At 42.2% G+C, this 24243-nt stretch overlaps 1 protein-coding gene across 1 annotated transcript in view; it reads left to right on the top strand.

The window, feature by feature from the left end:
- Window positions 1–24243, top strand: part of TOP1 (topoisomerase (DNA) I) — a 36355-nt gene that overhangs the window by 8940 nt on the left and 3172 nt on the right. The window contains exons 2-16 of the mRNA XM_010085622.1: window positions 1415–1541; window positions 2119–2177; window positions 4895–4990; window positions 6256–6331; window positions 7350–7447; window positions 11839–11954; window positions 15214–15335; window positions 16039–16161; window positions 17579–17766; window positions 18405–18549; window positions 19596–19739; window positions 20923–21108; window positions 21873–21941; window positions 22588–22702; window positions 23414–23541. Of these exons, the coding sequence (XP_010083924.1) occupies window positions 2119–2177; window positions 4895–4990; window positions 6256–6331; window positions 7350–7447; window positions 11839–11954; window positions 15214–15335; window positions 16039–16161; window positions 17579–17766; window positions 18405–18549; window positions 19596–19739; window positions 20923–21108; window positions 21873–21941; window positions 22588–22702; window positions 23414–23541 (1665 nt within the window). The 5' untranslated portion in view covers window positions 1415–1541. The remainder of the gene's footprint in view (window positions 1–1414; window positions 1542–2118; window positions 2178–4894; window positions 4991–6255; window positions 6332–7349; window positions 7448–11838; window positions 11955–15213; window positions 15336–16038; window positions 16162–17578; window positions 17767–18404; window positions 18550–19595; window positions 19740–20922; window positions 21109–21872; window positions 21942–22587; window positions 22703–23413; window positions 23542–24243) is intronic.

Raw genomic sequence — 24243 nt, 5'->3', positions numbered from 1 at the left:
GCTACGTTCCCCCAGATTGCTTTGGGCTTGCACTTGAGTGTTGAAATAACTGAGACAAGGAAGCTGCCTATTTCTGCTAAAGCTTTACGTTGTATTGTGTAGTCCTAAGGAGAAGCAGAGTGTGTCTGTGTGTCCGTGTGTCCTGGAGAGCAGTGGTGATGGGAGTGCAGTGCTGAGGAAGGAGGAGCATGGGACTGCCAGCATGAGGAAGGCAGCTTGCGTGGTGCCTAGCCGTGCCTAGTGGAAGAGAGCCCAATTTCCACTGTGCCTTTGGCTTGCTCAAGCCCAGCGTGACCACAGGGAGTCCACACAACCTTATAAATGTGTACTGAAGGCCTGTTGAATTGACAGGCTTGCTGCTTGGCTTCCCCAACAGTGCTGCTAATCCTTGTAGGCAGTTCTTGCCGTTTCTATTGTGAGTCTCCTGGGAGTGTTTCCTCACTTTCTGGCTCCAAGGGTCAAGTCATTCCATGAGAAAACTCATTTGCATTTGAAAAGAGCCATGTGTCTTTCTGGTTGATAAGAAAAAGTTGAAAATGTGATCCAAATTTACCCAAATGTCTTAGAAATCAGAAGGGGGTAGAAAGAGGATAAAAAAAAAAAAGATTGGTTTTCTTCTCCTTGGGGGCATTTTTTCTGCTGTTCTGACTAAAGAGTTCTGGATATTAAATTCTCAATACTATTACCTGTAGCACCAGACTCTGAGTAGTTGCAGACGAGATTCTTGCTTGGAAACACCTTTGGTGAGTTCCCGTCCTGCGTGGCAGGGGCATCTCAGCCGAGCAGAGCGGGGCCGACCACACTGGTGAGGCTCCGTTGGCGAAACAGCTCCAACTGAAGACTGCGGAGTTATTTCTGCCTTTCTGTTTGACTTTGCATAAACACAAGGACATCGCATATCCTGTTTGCTCTGGTTTTCCCATCTGTTTGGGAATAATAGGGATCAGCGGTTTTCTCTTTAAGTTCCAGAGATGAGAGCTGCTACAATGACAAACTGTTGTCTGAGCAAAAGCTGACATGGGCGCTGCCGGGACTGGCGGCTCTGTTCCAGTGACCTTTTACGTGGAGTAGGAAAAAGAGGAGAAGCAGGGACAGTGGATATTCAGCCTAAAGTGTTGAGCTTTTAGCATAGCAGCTGTGGGTTTCCTCAGCAAACCAGGCTGATGGGGGGTTTCCTGAAGTGGAGCGCTTGGCGGCTGTGGTTTTGTGGTGTGTTCCCTTCCTGTTCCTCTTCCTCCTAAAGAAAATGGATGTTATATGATAGAAGACTGGTGGATCTGCCTGTAAAGGTGATCACTTATTTTGTGGGATTTGTAATCGTCAAAACCTGTGGCTCTTTACTGATGGAAGTTGCCTGTATTGGTCAAAGCCCCTCATGTCTCCCCATCTGCAAACATACTCTTTTGTCTTGCAGTGAGCACAAAGATTCCTCGGAAAAGAAACACAAAGACAAGGAGAAAACCAAACACAAAGATGGCAGCTCAGAGAAACACAAAGACAAACACAAAGATAAAGACAAGGAGAAGAGAAAGGAAGAGAAGGTAGGTGTCTCCTGTGGGAGAGACAAGAGGTTTCTGTTTTATACTACTGAATGGTACAAACTCAGTGTGTTAGATGTAGTTTATACTTCCAGGTTTTTATCAACCTGGAGTGAATTTTCCCCATGCTGACGCAGAGACGTAGTTTGTGGAGTGCTAGATATGAACTTGTAAGGGCTGTATCTGCAGGTATTGTGAGTTGAAACAGTTCCACAGTGGAGCTGTGTCCACTGGCTCCACATTTTTTCCCCGTTACTTTTCACTTTGCCAAGCTTAGATTTAGAGACAACGGAGAAAAGTCTGTTACATCATGTTCATTCCATGCAAGGACAAACCACACTTAACTCCAATCTATTGATTAAATTAGAGGGCTAGAAAATACTGAGTTGACTAAGGTTTAGGGAAAATGTTGCCTTTTTGGTGTGTCATGTCGGTCACCAAGGGCTACAGGGAATGCAGATGCAGTCATAGTGCTCTTTGGTTCCTTTGACAAGTTAAACATGCCGCCTGTGTTCCATGTTGGAAAAACATAAGGTGCTCTGGGCAGTGCTGATATACTCCTACTTTTTATGTTTTTCAGATGAAGTTAGCTTCTGGTGATATAAAAATAAAGAAGGAAAAGGAAAATGGTTTCTCCAGGTAAGAAATCAGGTCTATGATCTGAAAAAAAGTAACAATTTGACTTTTCTTAGGTGCTCAGTGTTTGACTTCTCTCACTTGGTCTTCGGAAAAATGTGAATGCTTTTGACCCTTTGAGATTATATATTCTTCTCAAGGACGAGAATTGGTAATTGATCTACTTACCTAGTAACTGGAGATGGGAGCTGTTGAATAAATGGTATCTGCCCACACATGCTGGGCTTGTCCAAATACGAAATAGTTGAATTCTGTCAAGGACAGATTGAACAGGAGTTGAAAGAACCTCTGTTGTAAAATTGGTGTTTGAACCCTGCAGGCAGTCTTCTGGAGACAGAGCCTTTTAAAGACAGTCCAGATTGCCTCTGAGTGTCTCTTCTGTAAGTGACTACAGCCTAAAGCCTTTGCAGAGGAGAGATAAGTTAAGGAGGGTGCTTGTGTAAAATCAGAAGTACCTTCAGAAGATGCCTAGGTGTTTCTGCTGGTAGCAGAGCCTCCTGGACTCAGGTGTTTCATCAGTCATCACTAAGTAGTCTTATTAAAAACCTGAAGTGGGCAGTTGGTAGAAGAGTACTTTTTCTTAATAGTTGACCAGCTAAGATCTCTTGTGATTTGTTTAAATCCAGCCACTGGTTATTTTTAAGGTGTTAAATCCAGTCCACTGACTTATTGGAGGTCTGAGGTATGGTAGATGCATGTGTGCATGTCTGTTAGTCAAGACAAGCTTTCAGTCGTGTCCAGTTTTATGAATCTACTTTAAGAAATAAGAAGTCTTTCCAGTCTCACCATGTCCTGTGGATGCAGAGAGGTTGGGAGAAGACACCTGTCTAGTCCGTGCCTGTGGGTTATTTGTGTATATGACACATGAGTTCCTCCATCTGTTTCATTTTCTTACTCCTACTGAAAAATGCAAACTAAGGAGTTGTGCGTGGTGCAGGGAAGAGGCGCCCTCTCCAGGCCCTTCTGGGGATACTCTGGGAGTAGAAAGCAATGACGTTTAGGTGTTTCGTGGTGTAGGAGACAGTTAATAATGACTCTAGCCTCTGCTATTCAGCAGAATTGCATGCATGTACTAATCTCGCCAGGGACATTGGGTGTTCTTGTATTAAGGTAACTCTATTAAGAGTCCTCTTTATGTCCAAGAACATTTTTTGTGTGTGTGTGTCTGAGGAAAGCCTGAAGGAGCCATCACAATTGTGCCTTCTTCAGGGTCAAAAGCTGGCAAAGAGTAATTTTCTTTTTTTGCTGAAGTGTTCTTTTACAAATTCACTAGAGAAAAATGTCCTCACTCAGATGGTTTTCATTTTCTTCCTTAAGACTTGGTAGGATGGGCAGTGTTACAGTCTTGGGAACAATGCAAGTCAAGGTTCAGCTTGGTCTTACAGCTCCTTTCTTTTAATATAATCACGCCTTGTTTCCCACTATTACAAAATGTTGCGAAATATTTCAGTGTTCAAATAGAGTAGATAAATTTGTAGGAACTTTAAATAAACAGTAGTTCTAGATTTCTGCCTGGAAGGCAGAATAAATTAAATGAGACAAATACCTCTTTTTCCATAGATGTTTTGCAACTGTCCGTGTGCTCCAGACTTGTGTCTTAGTTAATCGTAGGCGATGCCACAGAAATGGTTTCTTATAGCAAGTGGCATGTATCTGTTTCCCCAGAGTTGCATCTGCCAGCACTGCAGTGGCTTTACAGCTGTGAAAGAGCAAACTGCCTTCTTCTGCTTCATGGACACATTATGAGCTAAAATAAGACTCCAGAATGTCTCTTGCTGACTGTGATCTGCAAAGCAGAATGCTGCTTTTTTTTCTTCCATACCATCCAATTGCAAAATCCGCATGTTGACTTGGAAACTGAGTCAATTTGATATAGAAATTTCCTGATTGAATAAGAATAGGAAAGCCCAAGAAGGTAGCACTGTTACTTTTTCTACCTGAGTGGAGCAATGCTACGTGCTTCAAAATGTATTTTTAGACTCTTGAGACATTTTTTTCTTTATGAAGATGAGTGAAATGCTTCTGTGAAATCTAGAAATAATGACTTTGTTTAAAGTCATCATGCACTCTTTTTTTTTTTCCCCGCCTTATTACTGGTGTGTTGGGACATTATGGCTGAAAATGTTGAGCCTAATTTAATATTTGCAGTCTGTTGAAAGGGACAGGATTATTTGCGTCCTGCAGTTTGGATAGTGAAAAGAGACTCATCAGTTTAACTTTGCCAAATCTTTGTTTCCTTTTCTGGTTTTCACATGCCTCAATATTTAGTTGGAAAAAGATTCAGGGAAATAGCTTTCAAATCTTTGTTTTGTTGATAATCTTCTCTCTTACCAGGCTCAATAAGGATATTGAGTTGGAAGTAAATAATGTCCTGTATTTGACTGCACGCATGCATGTATTTTGAAGTATATTTGACAGTGCTGGAAGCTACAGTTGTTTTTACTCAAAACCTCAAAGAAACGCATTGAAATCTAAGCAGATTAAATTGATGTTGATGTTGCTTTAGAAATGGCAAATACATAGACACTGAAAGACTGTCCTTATGGCTATTCAGAGAATGACACACCTCGGGTCTTTGGGATCATAAGATGACAGCACGTTCCGGGACTGGAAGACGTGCCCATTTTAGAGATGAGAACTTCCTAAAACTGAGGTGTTGCTGGTTTCCAAGAAGCTTCATCTTTGAAGTTAAAACCACCTTTCTTTGCTTCTTTTTGTAGTCCGCCACGTATTAAAGATGAACCAGATGATGATGGGGTTTATGCATCTCCTAAAGAGGACTCCAAACCTCTGAAGAGACCTCGAGAAGATGATGAGTAAGTGCCATGGGTGCTGGTGACATGGATGTTTGCCTTTAGTTTTAGAAAGATAACATTGAGGGAGCAGGTGGGATTCTAGGTCGGCAGCACAGACTTGTTCAGATGGATGACTGGAGGTCTGAGACCAGACTCCTTTTGCTGTTACAAGTCCCCTGAGGAAGGCAAGGACAGTATTTGTGCAGTCCGAGGCAAAATACGGTTACCTGCTTCTGCAGATGGTGCTGTGAAATGTTGCAGTGCTAGTAAATATTTAAAAAAAAAAAAAAAAGAGGGTAGGTAGAGAAAAGACACCGATGAAGATTGTAAAACATAAATCTGAGCAAGTGAGGTATTAATGCTAGCTAAGTGGCTGCAGTGGTTTGTGTCGGGGGAGGAAATGACTGCACAAGAGGAAGAAAATGCATTGTCAGCCTGTTTGGGGACGGGAGGGAGGTTTGCCTGCACTGCTCGGCGTGATTCGCATAGAGTCTAAATATGTTGCGGGTTGTGCTGAGGATTTTTGTCTCTAAAGCAAAAGAAAAATACACATGATGTTTGCCTGAAATAGTAACCTACCCAGTAAAACAAAAACCCAGTTACATCACACTGATCTGTCACCATCTATGTGCATCCAGCTCTTTAGGTAGTGTGACCTTACTAGCAGTCTGGAGTTAAAGGGTTGGCAGTGTTTAACCATGGTGGCATTCTGTCCCTATGTGGTATTTCTCAGTTTCCAAGAGAGATGGGTGTGACATCTTTTCTTTTGTGTAATCATTTGCTGCCTTCTGTTAAGTTTTTGTGACCTCCCATTTTATGCCTGCAATGGAAAGATTAAGAATTTGCCAGTAGTCAATTTTGTTATTGTTTGAACTAGTGGGGGATGCAAAGAATGAGCCTTGTGGGCACATCCCAGACTGATGACTGGAAAGGAGTTGAGGGTAGAACATGCCACTAAGCTTTTTGCCTGTTTATGCCATCCTGTGTAATCACTAGGTGGCTACTAATGCTTTTGAATCAATTCTTCATCAAGGAAGATTTTTGCTTCAGCAGTCTGAAACTTGTGTAGAAGTATTCACAGTAACAGCCGATGAGTTTTAGGATTTTGTAGGCTGTTTGACTTTGCAGAGATTATTCAGTCTTCTGAGAGTGGAGCAGAAAATTATATTATTTAGAAATTAGGCATGCCAGAAATATTGTGAACTTGTGCATATGTGTATGACTTTATTTATTTTTCATACTGGAAAAATGATTATTTTCATCAGCTAGTCTTTTTCTTCTTACAGTGCTGAATACAAACCCAAGAAAATCAAAACAGAAGACATAAAGAAAGCAAAGAAAAGGAAACAAGAGGAAGAAGAGGTAATGTGAAAGATGAGTTTATTTCTATGATCAAGAAAAGCAGGGCTGACAATTTGGTGTTGAATTATGTAGAGCAGGGGGAATGTGATTCAAGGGCAAGAAGGCAGGGACCAGTCTGGGACAAAGCTGGGTGTGGTACATCCCCACCTATGGTGCAAGTTAATTTATCTGAGCTATAATATATAAAAAGTCAGGTAAACTTTGTCTCCTAGTCTTAAAAAAATGGATGGAGAAGATGCCTGCAGAATGTGCACTTCCAGGCCTCCTGTTAAGTAGCTCGCAGAGCGTAGAGGAGGCTTAGTAACAACAGCTGGTAATTGCACAGATGATGGAGTACAGTTCAGAAGCAGAGGAGGTGAAACTGAGGTTAGCTCCTAGACAGATGCCTAAAGCTTTTAGATGGAGCCTAGAGTAGAAATTTCTTTGCAGAGGGACTTGGTGAAGAGTGGTTAGCCATAATTGGAGACTAATGAACTACATGCCACATCTAGCAAAGATACCCTTGTGAGGCACGTGCTGCAAGCACCTCCTGGCAACATGGTTAATTCTTCCCTTACATGAAAGCGTCTTTATAGTTAATTCGTCATTTCATTGAAAGTGTCTCTGTAGTGAGCATATACCAGTAGATTCCCAGAAGCCACCTCACAGTGGTGTAGCATTTGCCAGATGAGATACACTAAGTGTGGGCCAAGGAGGGTGTTTCTGTAACTAAGCAATCGTGTCACTATGGCCCAGATGTGCTGCTTATCAGGTGAGGCAGAATAGCTGGCTGTGTGTGCACTTAGCATGTCCCAAGTGTAAAGTAAAAGAAGTTGGCTTAAAACATAAGTGGGACCATCGGCAGACTTAGGCTTAATAGGATGATCTAAGAGCACATTTATGTAGTGAGGCCACAGTGATTTAGTTGTTTGTGGTCAAACTTAAATACCCCAAGAGACAGTCTTTTAGTTTTATAACATCTTTTCAGGGAGGTGGAAATACAGTAGCTTGTTCTAACAGATTCTTACTCATTTTGCAGGACAGCAAAGCAAAGAAAGCTAAAAGCAAAGATAAGAAAGTCCCTGAAGCAGACAAGAAAAAGAAACCGAAAAAAGAAGAGGAGCAAAAATGGAAATGGTAAGTATATATCAGTGATGTAGGTAACCCTCTGCACCTGGACTTTCCCTGTTACCTCCCATGCTGACTGAGTAAACACATCTGGCTTTCTCTTTCATTGATCCATGAGGATTTGTTCTCAATAATGGGCTTACTTTCTGGTAAGCTCTAAATAAATATGTTGTTCACTAATGTTCATCCTGTGAAGTAGAAGTGAAATGCTGTTTGTTGGTATACCTAAAACAAGAAATAAGGGGTTTTTGTGGGTTTTTTTCAATCTGTAGAATGTGGAGGCTACCCATAAAGATCAGATACCAGTATTCCTGTGCCCAGTACCTGCTCCTTGCTGACATTCTTCAGAGCAATATGAAAAATTGTAGGCTTGGAGGGTATCAGCAGCAATATATAAATATGTGCAGATGTATTAACTGGTGTCCTAGCAGATCTTATCTGTGTTATATAGAGGGTACAACATGAGTGGGTGTCTGCCTTCTTTATTCTAGCTGGATGTCAACACTGTGTGCAGTCCAAACTGCTCCTGCCTCTGGCACAAGAATGATGGCTGGTCAAGCGACCAGTTAAGCTTGAGCTGTTTGGTAAATGAATTTTGAAAATAAATTTTGAATGGAAAGTGTTTTCTGTCTTGCCCAGAATCCTAAAGTAACATCGCTGAGCAACTGAAGTTGTGTTTTCACTCACTCTTAAATTTTTTTAGAATCTTTTTTAAATAAATAAGAACTTTGTGGTTCATTTGGAAGACAGGCCTGTGCTGCATCAGTAGTGCTCTGTGTAAGAAACCTGCTGGACTTTTTTTTTTTTTATTATCCACAGTAATTCAAGCTATTGTTGTTGCTAGATTTGAGGAGCTATTACTTGTGAGTGTTTTGAAGTTTGGCCCTTAGTACTTCCCGTTTAATGCATATGTGGTTTTCAAAAGCATGTGTGTTTTCTGCCCTTCTCTAATCTCCTGTGATGTACTTTTATGATCTTTTAGGGATGATGTTTTCATGAGTGTTGTCTTTTCTCAGATCATTTTGGCTACTTTTAATAGATCTGTAGTTGGCGAATTGGGGAATGCCTTTGCAATCTTCTTCAGTCCTTTCAGGTTCAGTCTTTTACCCCTTTATTGTCACTCTTATTGATTCACATTTTAAAAGAAAAACTCTTCTGTAGTGTTAATAGTCTTGGCATTTCTCTTTGATACTCACAGCTTCCTCAGAACATCAGCACTTATATATTTTTTCATACTTGTATAATCTCTTAGAAATTTGTTTTTCAGGCCCCTCCCCAAAACTATGCTGATTTTTTTTTTTTCTTTCTGAGCAATCCACTTTTCTGTTGATCCCTTTGACAGCGTATATTTAATGTTCTTTGACATTAACAAACTGAAGCAATAGGAAGCTACAGAAGGTCTCTTTAATCCTTAACGATCTGTTGTCTTCTGGGCTTTGTCTCAGCTGCCCTTGCTGGTTCTGTCTAACTTAATATTCTGTTATCACAGTTCCCTTTTGTTGTAGTCTGTATCCTTCAACAGCAAACCTTTACTGGAAAGCTGTACTGTTCTCCCCTCACCTTCCTTGGCAGCACAGTCCCAGGTAGTTGTGTTAAGCTCTGAAATTTGTGCTTACTGCTGAGGAAAACTGCCTTTGAAAGCATGTTTTGCAAAATTTGGCAGTAGGTGACTGCATCCTTCTGCTGATGTTCCTGTTGCCCATCTGTAGCTTTGTATAGCCTGTGTTTGCTGGTCAGGGTTGCATCTGCACTTCAGTTGTGTCTCTTAAGGGCATTTTATGTTCCATCTGAGTCAATTTTCTCCGTGTCAGAGATCTTATTTTGGCTGCTTCCTCAAGTGCTTACTGCCTTGAGCATTTTCATCTTCACATATGTGAATGCTTGATGCTAGACATTCCCAAGGCATTGGCCTTGCTCATCACCACGTGAAGCTCTTTCAGAGGTCATTTTCACACCCTGTCAGTGTGTGAAGAATATGTGATCCAGAAGTATACCTTATGAGCACTTCTCCCACCTTGTGTTATAACATGTTCATTTCCTTGAAATAACATATCTCTGAAGTATATTCTGCTTTTTTCACCAAGAATCTTCTCTATTTTCATTCCACTTGAATGATGCTCCCCAGCTCTACCTTCCTGAGCCACCCTGTCATTCTTAGACAGGTTTGATAACGGGATTTAATCAAGGAACCTGTATGATTGATTAGCACAGTTTCTGCTGAAATCAATAAGGCCGCTTTCCTAATAGGTGGCATTCTCCTTACTACCACAAAATAGTTGGTAGAGTGTTGGTTTAGGACCAGGAGCTACTTTGTGCAGTGTTGCGGTAGTGCTTTTTTTGTATAAAACCAAATGAGGGTGAAAAATTGGCTAACCTCGGGAGGCTCACTTTTGCCTTTTGTCTTACTGCTTATGTACAAGATTGAGGAAGGTGAAGGTGGGATTGAGAGTGGCTTATGATTTTTTTTTTTTGTGACAACTTTCTGGTAGCTTTGGGCTTAGACTACCCCATGGATCCCATGCTTTGTAGCCCTAAAAGGCACAATGTGCTTCAGCTGTCCATTTAAACTACTTCCTTTCTAGTACTCCTTTTGCATTGTGTCCTTTCTAAAAGAAGAGGAATTGGTAGAGGAACAGAGTTTTTCATCAAGTGAATACCAGGTACATCTTAAAAAGCCACAGCTGAAAGGGAAGAATGAGAAACCTATCCTGTAAAGTAGTAGCTACTGTGAATGGTCCCCTCATTTGTTCTTACTGGAATAAAAGTACTTGTTTTCGGAGAGGATAGCCTTTTTCTGGCTGAGAGGAGAGGCGAGTGGTTTAGATTTATTTTGCTGGAAGGAGCTTCTGGGTGGAAGAACCTAAGCGTATGTTTGACAAAATATTTATATTTCTAGCTTCTAATTAATTTAAAAAAAACCAATCATTAGGAATGTAAATATTTGGGATCTAGACTTCAAATGTCAATATTAGTTTCTTATATCAACATAGTTTACCAAAGGCTTCTTCCCGGCCAGGGACTGAAATCTGACATGCTGGTTTTGTACTGAAAGCTGGGATTGTGTGCTCCCCATAAGAAAAGTCAGTCAAACATGGTGCCTTTTTAACTGTAGCAAAGTACTGTGTCCCATGTAATTGTTGTTCCTAAATTATTGGTGTACAGGCACCAGTGAAGCATTTTGAGTGTCTTCTAGCAGAAGCTCTTTTCTCTGTACAGTGCTTGTCTTCTGTACAGTGACCCTGTTATCTCAGCAGGGAGGAAGTGATCTGTGCGTGTGCATCGCAGTTCTTGAGCTGCATGCAGTACACGCATGTCTTTTCTCTGCTGTTGCACCCAGAATGGGACTGCTCCCTAGGGCTGACGCTGGAGGGAAGCTTACACAGTTTTCTTGGGTTTTTTTTTTTTATTGTCATGGCTGCTCCACAAAGTTGTCTGGGCAATTCAAAGACCAAGTGCTGTGACAGGTTAATGGTCTTCCAGTTGATGAATCACTAAGGTAAAACAGCCTTTCTCAGCAGGGAATCCTATGCCAGCAGAATGTAGCTGTAATGTTCTGGTAATCATGAAAGCAGTGTAGAGGGGAAGGGAGGAGTGTGGGATGCAGGGAGCTGGGGGAGGATACTGGCCTGGAGGGACCCCTTTTCTCTGTAGATGAATTGCTGACCCTGGCAGTTTGTTCAGTTGGAATGGGGGATTGGTGGCGCCTACCTTGCTGCGTTGTGATACTTAATGCAGCATTTGCAAAGCATTTTTGTAGAGGTGCTGCTTTAAGGGAAGTTTTTTGCCTGTCCTGCTCTTATTATTTTTTTCTTCAAGTGTGCTTTTCTTACCCAAAGAATTAGAATGAATTTAAAATGACAGAGCAGGTTTAGTCTTTCTGGTCCAAGCAGGCTTGTTCTCATTTAGGTTGTAAATGAACATCTGTTTCGTTATCTCTGCCCTGAATGGTATACTTGTCCACATCTGAAAGCAGCTGCATAATATACTACAGTTGTTTGGCTTTGCTGAGCAGGCATCCTGGACCTGGTGTCAGATCACAGCTGACTCTAATTTGGCATGATCCTAGCCGCTTTACAGGACAATTCTTCATTTGCTGAAGTTCTCAGCTTTTTCAGCTGTGATTTTTTTTTTTTTTAAATGTGAAAAGAGCAGCAAGTAGGAGATGAGGACTATGGTGTCATCAGATAACCTGCGACCCAAGGTGTTCTGTTGATAGACATGGCTGTGCTTTTTTTTTTAAAAAAAAAAAGGTGACAGTGCATTGAATATGTGTACTTGGTCTGTGCCTGGCAAAGTGATGATTGCTTGCTGGTTTTCTTTAGCATACTCTTATACCCATATAATAATAAAATTAAGATTAGGAGCTTACAATTCTATTGGTTCATGTTTCTCTCTTCAAGGTGGGAAGAAGAGCGCTACCCTGAAGGCATTAAATGGAAGTTCCTAGAGCACAAAGGTCCTGTGTTTGCTCCACCATATGAACCCCTGCCTGAAAATGTCAAGTTTTATTATGATGGTGAGTTAATCTGTGTTTCCACTTGCTGGGAAGAGAAATAAACATTCTCAGAGTATTGTGGGGTTCTTCCGGGGACTGAAGAGATGAGGAGGTGTGGTTTTGTTTTAGTGGTTAGCTTAAAAGAACTTCCTCAATGGTTAAGTGAAGGAAGGATCTGTGGAAGTAAAGGAACAGCTGCTAACTGAGTTGACACGGAGATGAACTTGTTCTCACTCTGTTACGGTGGTAAATCTCTCAGGTTCCTTAACAGTGTGCGTGTCCTGTGCCTGAGAATAGCCGTGTATAACCGGTGGAGTACGTAATTGTAGTTGCTGCATCACTGGTCGCCTTTAGGCTGGCTCTGTTTTCTTTAACCTTATGAACTGCAACTTCCATCATCTGTGATTAAATTCATGATAATTTAGTGGCATGAGTGGAATAAAAGACAATAGCATTTTGATACAAATGATTAGGATCTTGTAGGAATGCATGGGATGACCCTGGCCTCAAGGACACAGCCCTCTGATGTAAGTCATGGTCCCACTCACTAACCATGGTGTGTGGTAGAACTGATTGATGTGGGATTCTAATATTCTGGTCTAACTGGTTGTTAGAGGCTCGTGTGGAAGGGATTATATGATGTGATGCCTGCTGGAGACTGGACTTGATGACCCGTGTGTTTCCTTTTAGTCCTATGATCATGTTAAATGAGGGATCAGATTAACCCAGGATTGAATTAAGTGGGACACATTTGAATGGATGAAAATGTAGTTTTTGGTGAAGGGGACATCTGCACATGAAACTCTTCCAGGAGCAACATGCTGTTTTCATGTGACCTGACACTGTTTTTAAATGCTGAAAAATAGGTGGCATTCACTTTCAGCAACAATGCAGTGAAATAAACGTATTGCATCCTGTTAAAGGATCCAAACAAAAGTAGCACAGTGATCAGGGATGTCTACAGACTTCTTTCTTAAGGTTTGATAAGAACTTGGTACAAAGTTGACATTTTTTTCTGCTGTTGAAGAATGTGTGATATCTCTCCTGCTGTCTAAAGGAAGGGAAATTGGGCAAATTGCCCTGTAGTTATTCCTTTGGTGCAGGCAGCAATAAGTCCCTCTTCTGTCTAGCCATCTATTTCACAAAACCTCTAGGAAGTGCAGAGATTTTTGCTACCTCTGTCTGTCACGGCAGAAATTTATCAACAGGCCCGACAGTTACAGGGTGGGCAGGGGGGTCTGGCAAATAAAGCAATTACATGAATCTTCCTTGAGAAACTAGGCAAAAAATGAGATGTCTGATTTACACAGCAGCTGCTGAGAGCCCCTGCCTGTGCTCACAAGGTATTGTCTAATTTCAAGATTATCCTAGGATGATTTGTAGAGTCCAATAATCGCGCTGTGGCTGGCCAGCCAGCTGCCAGGCTGCGGGCGCTCGCTGGAGGAACCCGTCCCTTGCCTGGTGATTGCATTGTGGTGAGACTGCCTGTTTTCATCTAACATAATGACTGCCGGAGCTATTGTTAGTGCTTACAATACCAGACGTGGTGAAGGAGCTGGAAATGCCAAAGCCATCTTCGGGGCTTGACTGTATGTTTGAGTGACTGTGGGTTAACAGGCTTCTGCCTGTACCCCACAGGTGGTGTGAGCTTGTGTGTTTTTCTGTAGGTGGTGGCAGTTGCATTTCAGTCATGGCCATGTGGTCTCTTCTGCTCATTATACCCCCCAGTTGCTCTCTGGTTTTCAGTTTGTAAGTCAGGTAACTAATATTTAAGCCCTTGGAATAGATCTCTTCTTTCTTTAAATGACCAGCCCTGTCACTGACAGCTGTTTCAAACCTTGGTAAAAAAGATTAAATTGAGTCAAGTGAAATACATTCTAAAGTGATTAGGTAAAGGTGACTGAGCCTTCAGCAATTTGGGAAAAATATCAGTCATTTTAGCCCCAGAACATGTTATTAACTCGATAGACTCTTTCAAGCTAGACTTGCAGCCTGGAAAAACTGTTTCCTTTGCTGTCTCTCCCTTCCCCCATTTCCTGTTATAAGCAAACAAATGCTGTATTTTAAGTTGCAGCTTAAAAATTGGCAGAGTTACTGTTGGTTTAATTTAATTGTGGAATATTCTCAGATCATTGGGAGGACCTTTTGCTAAGTCCTGTTTTATGAGGGTTTATAGATCTTAAGGCTTTATGGCTGACTCCTGCGCTTTAATTTTGGAGATGGTGCAACTTTTAAAAACACGTAGTAAATCAAAAGTGTGGTATTTTTTTCCAAGAGCATAGAATGAACAGTGGTGTTTCTTGTATTCACTTTTGTGCAGTAAAGTGGTTGTTAAAAAATCCACAGGTGTTGACGGTCTGACAGCCCACTGAGACTTTAAATTTCTTGCAACTAGCTGGAGATGTGAGCTGCATGCAAAATCCTTCACAGGGATCACTGGCACCTCATGTGTTGTCAGGAATGCGATCTGGACCACGAAGATGCTCAATAGGGATGTTAGCTGTCAAATCCACAGCTTCAGTGTTGCAGCAGCCTCTTTTCCCCTGTGTTTTTAAGTCTTCCCTTGCAGCAATGTGACTTTGTACTGCAGTCTTGCAGATAAGCTGAAATGTGACCTCTGCGTTCCCTGAAAGCTCAGTCTTTCTTAAAAATTACTAGCTTTTGAGCCTGATTTGCATTCCTACAGCAAAGGGAGCGATTAGCAGAATCCTGACACATTTCCCTGCAATGAAGAGGAGTTAAATATTTGGCATTGCTTTCCAGCCTGTTTGTGGTGTATCTATAGGAAGGGCTCTTTCTGGCTAGAAATAGCTGAAGGCTGGAAGGGGTGTTCCAAAGCAGAGTCCCTCTGTGGGTAGAAGAGGAATATCTGAGTGCTGGAATATGAAATTTAATAAAATCCCTTGCCTCTTTCACTTCAAACAGCAGTATCTCCCCAGGAGCATACACACCACTGGGGTGTCTCGGTGTAGGGTTTCCTGCAGGAGGCCTTTTCCCCTTCCTGCTCACATCTCTTGGACCTATCTCGCATCAGATTGCTGTTGCTTTTTTTCAATGTTTAGATTCCAGAGGAAACTTTTTCCAAAATGTTTACGATGAAAGTCAAGCAGTTGTGCTCCTCTATTTCCTTTGTCCATCCAGTTTGCTGTACTATGTAATATTTTTAAGAAAAAATTTTCTGTGGTAAAAATACAGTGTCCTTTAAGGTAGTTACTGTGACCTCTTTCTGGCTTCAATTCCTGTTTACCATTTTCTTTAAAAAAAAAACCTTTCCTTGTAGGTAAAGTCATGAAGCTGAGTACCAAAGCAGAAGAAGTTGCCACATTCTTTGCAAAAATGCTTGATCATGAGTACACTACAAAGGAGATCTTCAGGAAAAACTTTTTCAAAGACTGGAGAAAGGTATGCACGCAGTCCTGGGCTCTGTCTCTGCAGCACTGGGCAGTGAAAAGGGGTTACTGTTCCCTGCACAGGAAAGTGAGCTTGAGGCAACTAAAAGCTGCCTCAGATCATAGCTGTGAAGTTTCCAGTTTATCCTGTAGTTTCACCAGGAAGGACCGTATCGTAAATACCTTTCTAAGCCAACAAAGTCAGACTTCTCCTAATCAAATTTGCCTGTTACAGCATGATGGGGTATAGCTGATCTGACCGTTACACTCCTTGTTGAAGAGCCAGCTTTATATTAGAATGAAACCCCTTCCAAAGACCTAAAACTAGGAACTTCACCCCACTCATCAGCCATAAGATGAAACCTTTAGATCAGTTGATGCAGTTTTCCTAGATGGGTTACTGGATTTTTCTCCCTATCCCTCAACAGTCCCAGATGCTGTTCAGTGGGAGGACACTCTGGGAGGTGGTACAGCATTTCCCAGCACTCGCAAAGATCAGACTTCTGGAAGGCCAGCACTCCATATGCTCTCCTTCTTGTCCTTTTCTCTTTGACCTTAGCTGGAGTGAGCATGTGAAAGAATTTGGGGATTCTTGGGGATTTACTGTGAGAACCTGTCTATTGTTGCTGTTTAAACTGCTTGGGGTAGTGCAAGCTCTATTATACGTGAAAACTTACTATGTATGAAAACTTAAAGCACTACTTTCTTTCTGCAAGGAAATGACTCCCGAAGAGAAGAGCACTATCACCAGCCTCAGCAAGTGTGACTTCACCCACATGAGCCAGTATTTCAAAGCTCAGACGGAAGCTAGGAAACAGATGTCCAAGGAGGAGAAACAGGTACCAGAGGGAATTCTAGGAGACTTCTTGATTATTAGCTGGCTTGTAAACATCTTTGTGTAGTCACTCCTCTGTCTGCCTTGCTGTTTACTAGCTTTCAAATTATTACTTTAATGTTAACTGTAGGAATCTTCACTGTGCAGCTCAGGTAGGGCAAAGCACTGTGTTTACAGCTGTATCTTGATCCTGGCTTAAAATAAAATTGATAGGGCTAAGGCTCCTGATCCTGCTTAAGTAAGTAATGAGAATCAGAGGTGCTACCTCCACGGGAGCCTTTGTCCTGGCCAATAATGAGCAGTGGATACTCAGTTAAGGACAGGAGTTTAGAAGCTCCTTGGGTTTGGAGGGCAAAATTGGGGCTGGTGGAAGTGATGCAGCAATAACATTAGTGAATAAAATGAGTTAACAAATCTTAAATATCAGGTAAAGCAGTTTTCTGAATTAAAAAAAACCCTTTATTTTCCAGGAGTATGGCTACAGTGGCTTGCGGGGAGAGAATTAAATAGTTTTTAGCTGACTGACACTTAATGCAATGGAAGTTGGAAACTTGCCCCAAGTTCCCAGTTGATCTTTTGCAATGCTACAGTAATTGTCCTTTGAGTGAGGTGACTGGTAGCTTGGAATTATGGCCTGTGGGGTGAGAGAGCCCATGTCTTACTGCTGTAAGCATGTGGCTGAGCCCTTCTCAGTTCCCGTCTATGGTAGCTATTACAGTGGAGCAGAAGTGGCTTTTTCTGTTAGTTTCTTAGCAGACGCATTAGTGCAGTCTATGGGTCAGATGTTTTATTTTGAGCTGCAATGTTGTTATTTTTCCTTCTATATAATTAGAGTTCAAGCACAGAAGTATGCAGTGATATCTCAGCACATTTTTACTTAGGAGACTGTTTTCTGCTTATGAGACCATTTGCTGACACAGGCTTGATATGTGTCAGACTGGAGACATTCCTCTGCCTGCTTTCCGATGCTGAGTTCAAACAAAGAAGTCTTGAGTTTTTGTATATAAAATCCAAGATGTAAAGTACAGTGGATATCAAATGCTGAATATAGACTGTAAAGCAGCAGTACTGTGCTGGGGCTGCCCTTGTAGCTGTGATGTGTGGATAGAGGTAAATGCCTCTGCTGTCACAAAATTGTAGCTGTCTTCACCAGCCCTGATCTGTTTCCCTCAAATACAAGTTTTAAGAGAGTTGTCACACATTCTTTCCCTTTTTCCAGTTTGTGCTGCTTGCATGCTATTAATGCTTTTCTGGACAGTCTGCTGCTCTGTGTGTTGACACAGTGCTTGTTATGATGAGGATCTAGTTTTGAGTTGGATCTACAGCATTGGTGTGGTGTAAAATTTTTTTTAAGTCTTGTCATTTAGAGATATGTAGGGTGCTGGGTATACCATATCATCTTTACTTTTGGCTTTTTCCAGAAAATCAAAGAGGAGAATGAGCGGCTATTGAAGGAATATGGTTACTGTGTGATGGACAACCACAAGGAGAGGATTGCCAACTTTAAAATTGAGCCCCCAGGTCTCTTCCGAGGTCGTGGGAACCATCCTAAAATGGGCATGTTGAAGAGACGCATCATGCCAGAAGACATCATCATAAACTGCAGCAAGTGAGCACGGGATGCTTCACACCTTGGCTTGGCTTTCTAGATAGGATAGCTTCTTTTCTGAAATCCTGTTTAGGTTGATATTCAAGCATGTAGAAATACCCATGCTGCTTGTCTTAGTCTTATATGGATAAGAAACTGAGTGATAAAAGTGAAGACTGAACAAGGCTGTCGTAGGTTTCATGTAGAACTTTGTTAACATATTTTCTTCCTCATGCCTATTGCCTACATCTGTTTAAACAGTCTTTCCTGCTAGTATTTCCAGAAGTTAATTTTCTTCTGGATAGGTTGTCCCACTTTGTCTTCTTCCTTGATGTCAAAGGCTAAGGTTTGGTGGGCTTCTTTTCAGTCTTGTCCTGATAAGTGTCCACACTATTGCAACGTCCACAAATCAAAGCTGGTCCTAGCAATGTGTGTTCTCGCCTATAGTATAATTCTTCAGCAGATACCTCTTGATAGCAGTTATATTTCTGGTCTTTGTTTGCTTCGATTCACTTGATGCTTGTAGAAACACATAATTATTTTGCCTCAGTTTCTTTCCCTGTGCTGCTTAGTGTGATGGTATTCATTACTTTCTCTGTTTTGATGCTGTGGAAGTCTCTTTAAATAGTTTTTATTTGCTGTTTTGTAATTCTCTTCAGGGATTCCAAGATCCCTGCCCCTCCACCAGGACACAAATGGAAGGAGGTCCGGCATGATAACAAGGTTACCTGGCTGGTGTCGTGGACTGAGAACATCCAAGGCTCTATCAAATACATCATGTTGAACCCTAGCTCAAGGATTAAGGTAAAGATCTAGTTAAAATATATCGTACTGGCCATGTCTCCAAGAAACAAATGAAGCTGTTGGCTAGGAGAGAGATAGAAGTAAGACTGTCTTGCTATTTCATCCTACACTTATTGAAAAACATGAGAGTTTTGTCCTTCTGTTTCCCCTTGAAAAGAAAGAATGCAATTGCTGCGCAGGAGAGCAGATGAAAGCTGGAAAACGTCTATTGAAAAGCATCATTGTATCATTCCTAGTAGGAATCCTTTACTCTGTGTAAACCTAAAAGGAAGCAATTTATCCAAAAACAGACTTGCTCTGGTGGATAGTTTAGCTACTTTTGCCCTAACTTCCCCTGCCCGATCATGTAGCAAAGTTCTAACCATGAGTTGCCAACTAGACAATTGCAAAATTAAAAATGTGACCAGGTACTGGCTGAGAAGGCTGATAAGGAGCTCATGACTGAAGGAGAACAAACCCTGCTGTGGGAGCAAATAAACCCATCAATGGATCAATTCCATAAAAACAATTATAAACCTGTTGACAGATAAGTAGCCATCAGTTTCAGGGGTAGAATTTAAGCTCTTCTCCTGAAGTCTTTTTTAAGAGGTTTTTTCCTGGCTTGGAAACAAGGGGTTTGTCCTACAAGTATAGGGAAAAAAAATCTCTGTTCCTTGTGAATGCATGTCCTCTTTTTGCCATGGCTTGAATGTGTAATAATGATGATGAACTGTTGATGTTGCTTTTATGTTTTATGGGTATTTAATTACACAGCTGAAAGAACATAAGTGTCATCTGAATAAAGGAGAGGAAATCATTTATATGTTGAGAAGCATGGAAGACATATATCTTTTGTGTCTTTATAGTTGCTTCCATAGAAGCATTTAATATCATGGAAAACTGAATTACCTCCAGCTGCATGGCAGCATAGTTTGAAGCTGAGATGTTCAGCAGCAAAATTTCAGTGCTTTTGTACAGTGAGACCAGTTCCAATCTGCATCTCAAGGCTTTGCAAGTCTTCCTTTGCCTGCTTTCTGATGCTGACTCTATTCCAACTTTCTCTGCAGGGTGAGAAGGACTGGCAGAAGTATGAGACAGCTCGGAGGTTGAAGAAGTGCGTAGATAAAATCCGAAATCAATATCGAGAAGACTGGAAATCTAAAGAGATGAAAGTGCGGCAGAGGGCTGTGGCACTGTACTTCATTGATAAGGTAAGGCTCCTTCCCCAGTACACTCCTCTTACCTTTCCTGTCCTGCTGGGAATATTCAAGAATGCTGTGTGTCTGTTCCTAAGGCAGAGTTGAGCCCAGTTCCTAAGGTATCCTGAGACTTCCTGGTGGGCAGGCTCCCATCTCCTTTTCCTTCCCATTACCTGGAATCCAGAGCAATAAACTATTGTACTGAACATGGCTATTTCAGGCAGCATTGTTTTAGTTCAGGCAAAATTCACAGCCCGGTTCCAGAATCGCCCAGTTGGATTACTGGGAAGTTTGTGTGGGCCTTTTGTCTCCAGCTGTTTCAGTTTTCCTGCTGGGAATGTCTGCTGGTTTGTCACCTCTTTAGTTTGAGGTCACAATTGTGAAGTTTCATAATAGTGCTAATTTTTTCACCACAGTGTAAAGAAAACTACAGTTGTATTGATGCATGTAAAGCTGCTTAAAACCAGTTCCCAGAAAGCTGTTGCCCTATTAGTGTATGGTGTCTTGACCAACTACATTGACAGGTTTTGTTCAAAATGGTTTGATGAAAACCAGGGAACTTTTACTTGAATAATTGTGGTTTCATATGAACACTGAAGGGTTTCCTTCAAAAATTAGAAATTGATTTAGCCAGTACAGTTAAAACACTTTTTTTTTTATGCAGCCAAATGTAGCCTTTCAATTATTTATATAACCCAAAGTGTCCTATAATACTATTTAAAGTGTGTTTATTTAGCGTGCAATGAAGGGGGGGGATTGTAGAAATTGAACAACTGAACTTTATGATTTTGTATCAGCTTGAGTTCACATGGAAGTCAGTTTGATTTTTAAAACATATCAAACGTTTTGAAATGGATTTTCATTCATCAGAACTGTCTTAGAGCTTGAGTTACTTAGCGAGGGTAAGTTGGTAAAGCATCTTGCTTTAAACTTCTCTTAAAATAATGAGGTATTCTGGTAGATGGGTAGATCTGGGCTTTGGTGTAGAGTTATTTAAAACAAATTTAAAGAGCACTTAATGTTGTTTTTATTAGAATTTTATAGGTGTCAGTTTTATCCACTCAAATGCATTTTCTCCCTTTTTGTTCTCCTATGGACACTGCTGATTCTAGGCCAGTGTCTGAAAGTTTCTGCCATCTATACGTTACTGGGATGGTTTTAAATGCTTTCTTCTCTTGTCTTGGTGTAAATGTAGCTTGCCCTGAGAGCTGGTAATGAAAAAGAAGAAGGAGAGACAGCTGACACTGTGGGCTGCTGCTCTCTGAGAGTAGAACATATCAAGCTGCATCCTGAACTGGATGGCCAGGAATACGTGGTTGAGTTCGACTTCCTCGGAAAAGACTCCATCCGATACTACAACAAAGTCCCTGTTGAGAAGAGGGTAAGGCATCTCCACAAACATATACACAGACTGAATTGGAGAAAAATGTGGTCAGCACAGTTTTGATAGCAATAACAGGGTGCTTCATCACTGGTCAGATACCTAGCTAGAAAAAAAGTCAGTTCACGTTCTTCACTTTTTATTGGCAGTGCCATGGAAGATAAGGCTGCTGGTGGTGCAACCTAACTAAGCAGATGAAATGTTTAAACATCTTACTGCTCTTCCCTGTGGTCTCAGTGTCAAGAGTTGATGTAACATAACTGTAGCAGTGGTGTTAAATGAGTTTCTTGGGTCTCGTTCTGGTCAGCAGAGTTGGTTTTGTCACCTGTAGATAATAGAGTTCTTGGCCCATATGACAAGTAATAGCATAAAAGGTTCTGAAATACAGTGCTGAACGGCACTGTTTGACTAGCAGTTCAGCTTGGGCTTTCACGGTATTAGCTAGCTTCCCTGTCACAGTGGTTTTGTTCATGTTGGAGCTGAGCCCTCCCTGAGGTAGGTCTTGATCTTGGGTGTTCCAGAGCATACAGAGTATAGGTGCACTGATACCCAGGTTCATAGGCCAGAAGTATCTGCCAACCAAGCCTTCTTTCCTAGGCAATGTTAGTTCATTTGGGTCTTTTCCTGCTGGGAAGTAGCATCCAGCGTCATCACTGCCTGACAAGAGTTTGTGGCTTCCTGGCAGTGTTACTTTCTTACGTATTACTGCTACCTAGCGCTGTCTGATCTGTATACCAGAAGTTAAGGTTTTTCTTTTCATGCAGGTGTTTAAGAATCTTCAGCTGTTCATGGAGAACAAGCAGCCTGAGGATGACCTCTTTGACCGCCTCAATGTAAGCACATAGTTAATGGTGGGGGATTGTGGTAGAGCACCATGAACAGGCTCGCTCTGCACCAGGCAACAACAGATGCTCTGTTCCAGAAATGGTTTCAGTTGCAATTGTCTTCCAGAGCTGGCCTGAGCAGCCTAAAAGCAGTGAGAGTCTGTCTCAGTCTGGTGTCTGCATTGTCCACTGTGCCCACAGGTTCCTGAAGCGATGAGCTTTGGTCCTGAGGAGCCTGGCTGGCTCTGACTTGGGGAGGTTTTTTCAGAGTTCAGAGAAGATGATTGTGTGAGGTGACAGATTTTCAGGTGCCATCCCCCTCTGCACATTTGGCTCTATGGGAGCACTGTGGTGGTTCAGGCATCTTCTCTTCCATGGGACAGGCACGTTTCTACCTGTTGGGAGCCAAAACTTCCACACTGAAGAAAACTTTTTTTAGCCACTTGTGGTACTTGATACCAATCTAATGCTTGTTGGTTCTTTATTTACTTTTTGTGTGGTTTCCAAAATGTTGTGGCCGTTCTGTTGTGGTCAGGTCTGACTACACTCGGCTTCAGCTGTGAGCTGTGTGTCTTCGTCAGTGGTGTGTCCAGAGATTTCACAAATGCTGTGGTCAATTCTAGTGCTAACTGTCATCTCCTTTCTGCTTCCTTAGACCAGTATCTTAAATAAACATCTTCAAGACCTTATGGAGGGACTGACAGCCAAGGTATTCCGTACTTACAACGCCTCCATCACGCTACAGCAGCAGCTCAAGGAGCTCACTAATCGTAAGTCCTGTCCTTGAAACCATGAGGGGAACAGATCTCATCCTGAAATACAGACCTGGCTTCCTTGGCTTAGCCGCAAGTCCTGTATCTGTACACCACTTCCTTGTTGCAGTTCTCCCAGCAGAGGTCTGACGAAAAATCCGCTGCCAGACAAGTCTTTTGGAGGAGCTGAGCAGGGCACTAGGGCAGGGCAGAGCTGACTTGTGAGCACATCAAGTTGTGCCTGCTAGTTTATGCCTGTCCTTTACCAAATCTCATTTCCTTTCTGTTAATTGTAAAATGCTGTAGGTGCCAGGCAAGGCAGATGCATCTGTAACAGCCCCGTGTTTCTTGGCTGCTCATTCCCAGACTCTCTGTTGAGCACCATTAGCTTGCACTTTAACAGCTTTTACAAATTGAGCACATTGCATCTGTGAAGTCTTGAGCAGTGTGGTCCTGCTGTCCCCTGCTCTGAGCGTGGATGTGCTTCTGCTCTCTTGAGTGGCAAATGGTGTCTTTGTTGCTACTGAAAAAAATGTCCCAGAAAGTCAGGGCGCAGGATGGAAGTGTTCAGGCTCTTACAACTGTGATTAGAGTGTGGTGTTGAGACTAGCCCATCAGAGGGGAAGGTCATCTCTGTAGTGACTTCAGCTTGCAGCACTGGTGGGACACTGGCTGGGGCTGCACAGCTCTGGAGAACCCCCTGGTTCACCACTTTCTTGTACTTTGCAGCGGACGACAACATCCCAGCGAAGATTCTTTCCTATAACCGTGCCAACAGAGCGGTGGCCATCTTGTGTAACCACCAGAGGGCTCCACCGAAGACCTTCGAGAAGTCCATGATGAACCTGCAGAGCAAGGTACCCCACCCTCGCCCAGCTCTCCAAGTGCTGCATCTCGGGAGTCACGTTTCCTCTCACTTGGGGTGAACGGAAGCAGAGCCTGCTTTTCCCTGTCAGGAGTTGGTTGGTGCTGCCTCAGGGATGGGCCTGCTTGGAGGGGAGTGAGCTGAAAGGGACACCTTTCAGTCCGAGTCATTTTTACTTGTAAAGACCAAGACCAGACCCTTTTTATCTGCCCTTCATCCTATAGCTATGTGTTCTGCTGCCACAGAAATTTCAGAGCAGCAGTCTCTACCTCTGATTTGTGTCTCCTAAAGAACCCAGAGCGGGCATCCGCTCCAGTTGTGTGAATCCCGGGCCACTGTCAGCGCAGGCTGTGTACATGGTACATTATGTCCCTCTGACTTGACCTCTTCCTTTGCAGATTGTTTCTGGTGAAGGCCATGAGGTCCAAAGGGGTTAGGTCTGTTCCTGGTCTGGCTTTAGAATAACCTTCACATAAGGACTTCTGGTTTGGCACTGCAGTGTCCCCTGCTTCTGTAACACCTAACATGGCTGCCTTCACCCTAGATCCTAGAGCTTGGGGGATGTTGAAGGGGAATGGTTGAACGGAGGCTGCAAAATGCTAAATCTCCCTGAATCCTGAACTTACTGGATAAGAATTGACTGAAGCCTTAACAGCTTTCAGCTTGTAGGATTTGGGGCAAGAACTGATTCCTG

This window comes from Pterocles gutturalis, unplaced genomic scaffold (assembly GCF_000699245.1).
Source record: "Pterocles gutturalis isolate BGI_N339 unplaced genomic scaffold, ASM69924v1 scaffold15515, whole genome shotgun sequence".
Taxonomy (NCBI): domain Eukaryota; kingdom Metazoa; phylum Chordata; class Aves; order Pterocliformes; family Pteroclidae; genus Pterocles; species Pterocles gutturalis.
This window is presented reverse-complemented; position numbering and strand designations above follow the sequence as displayed.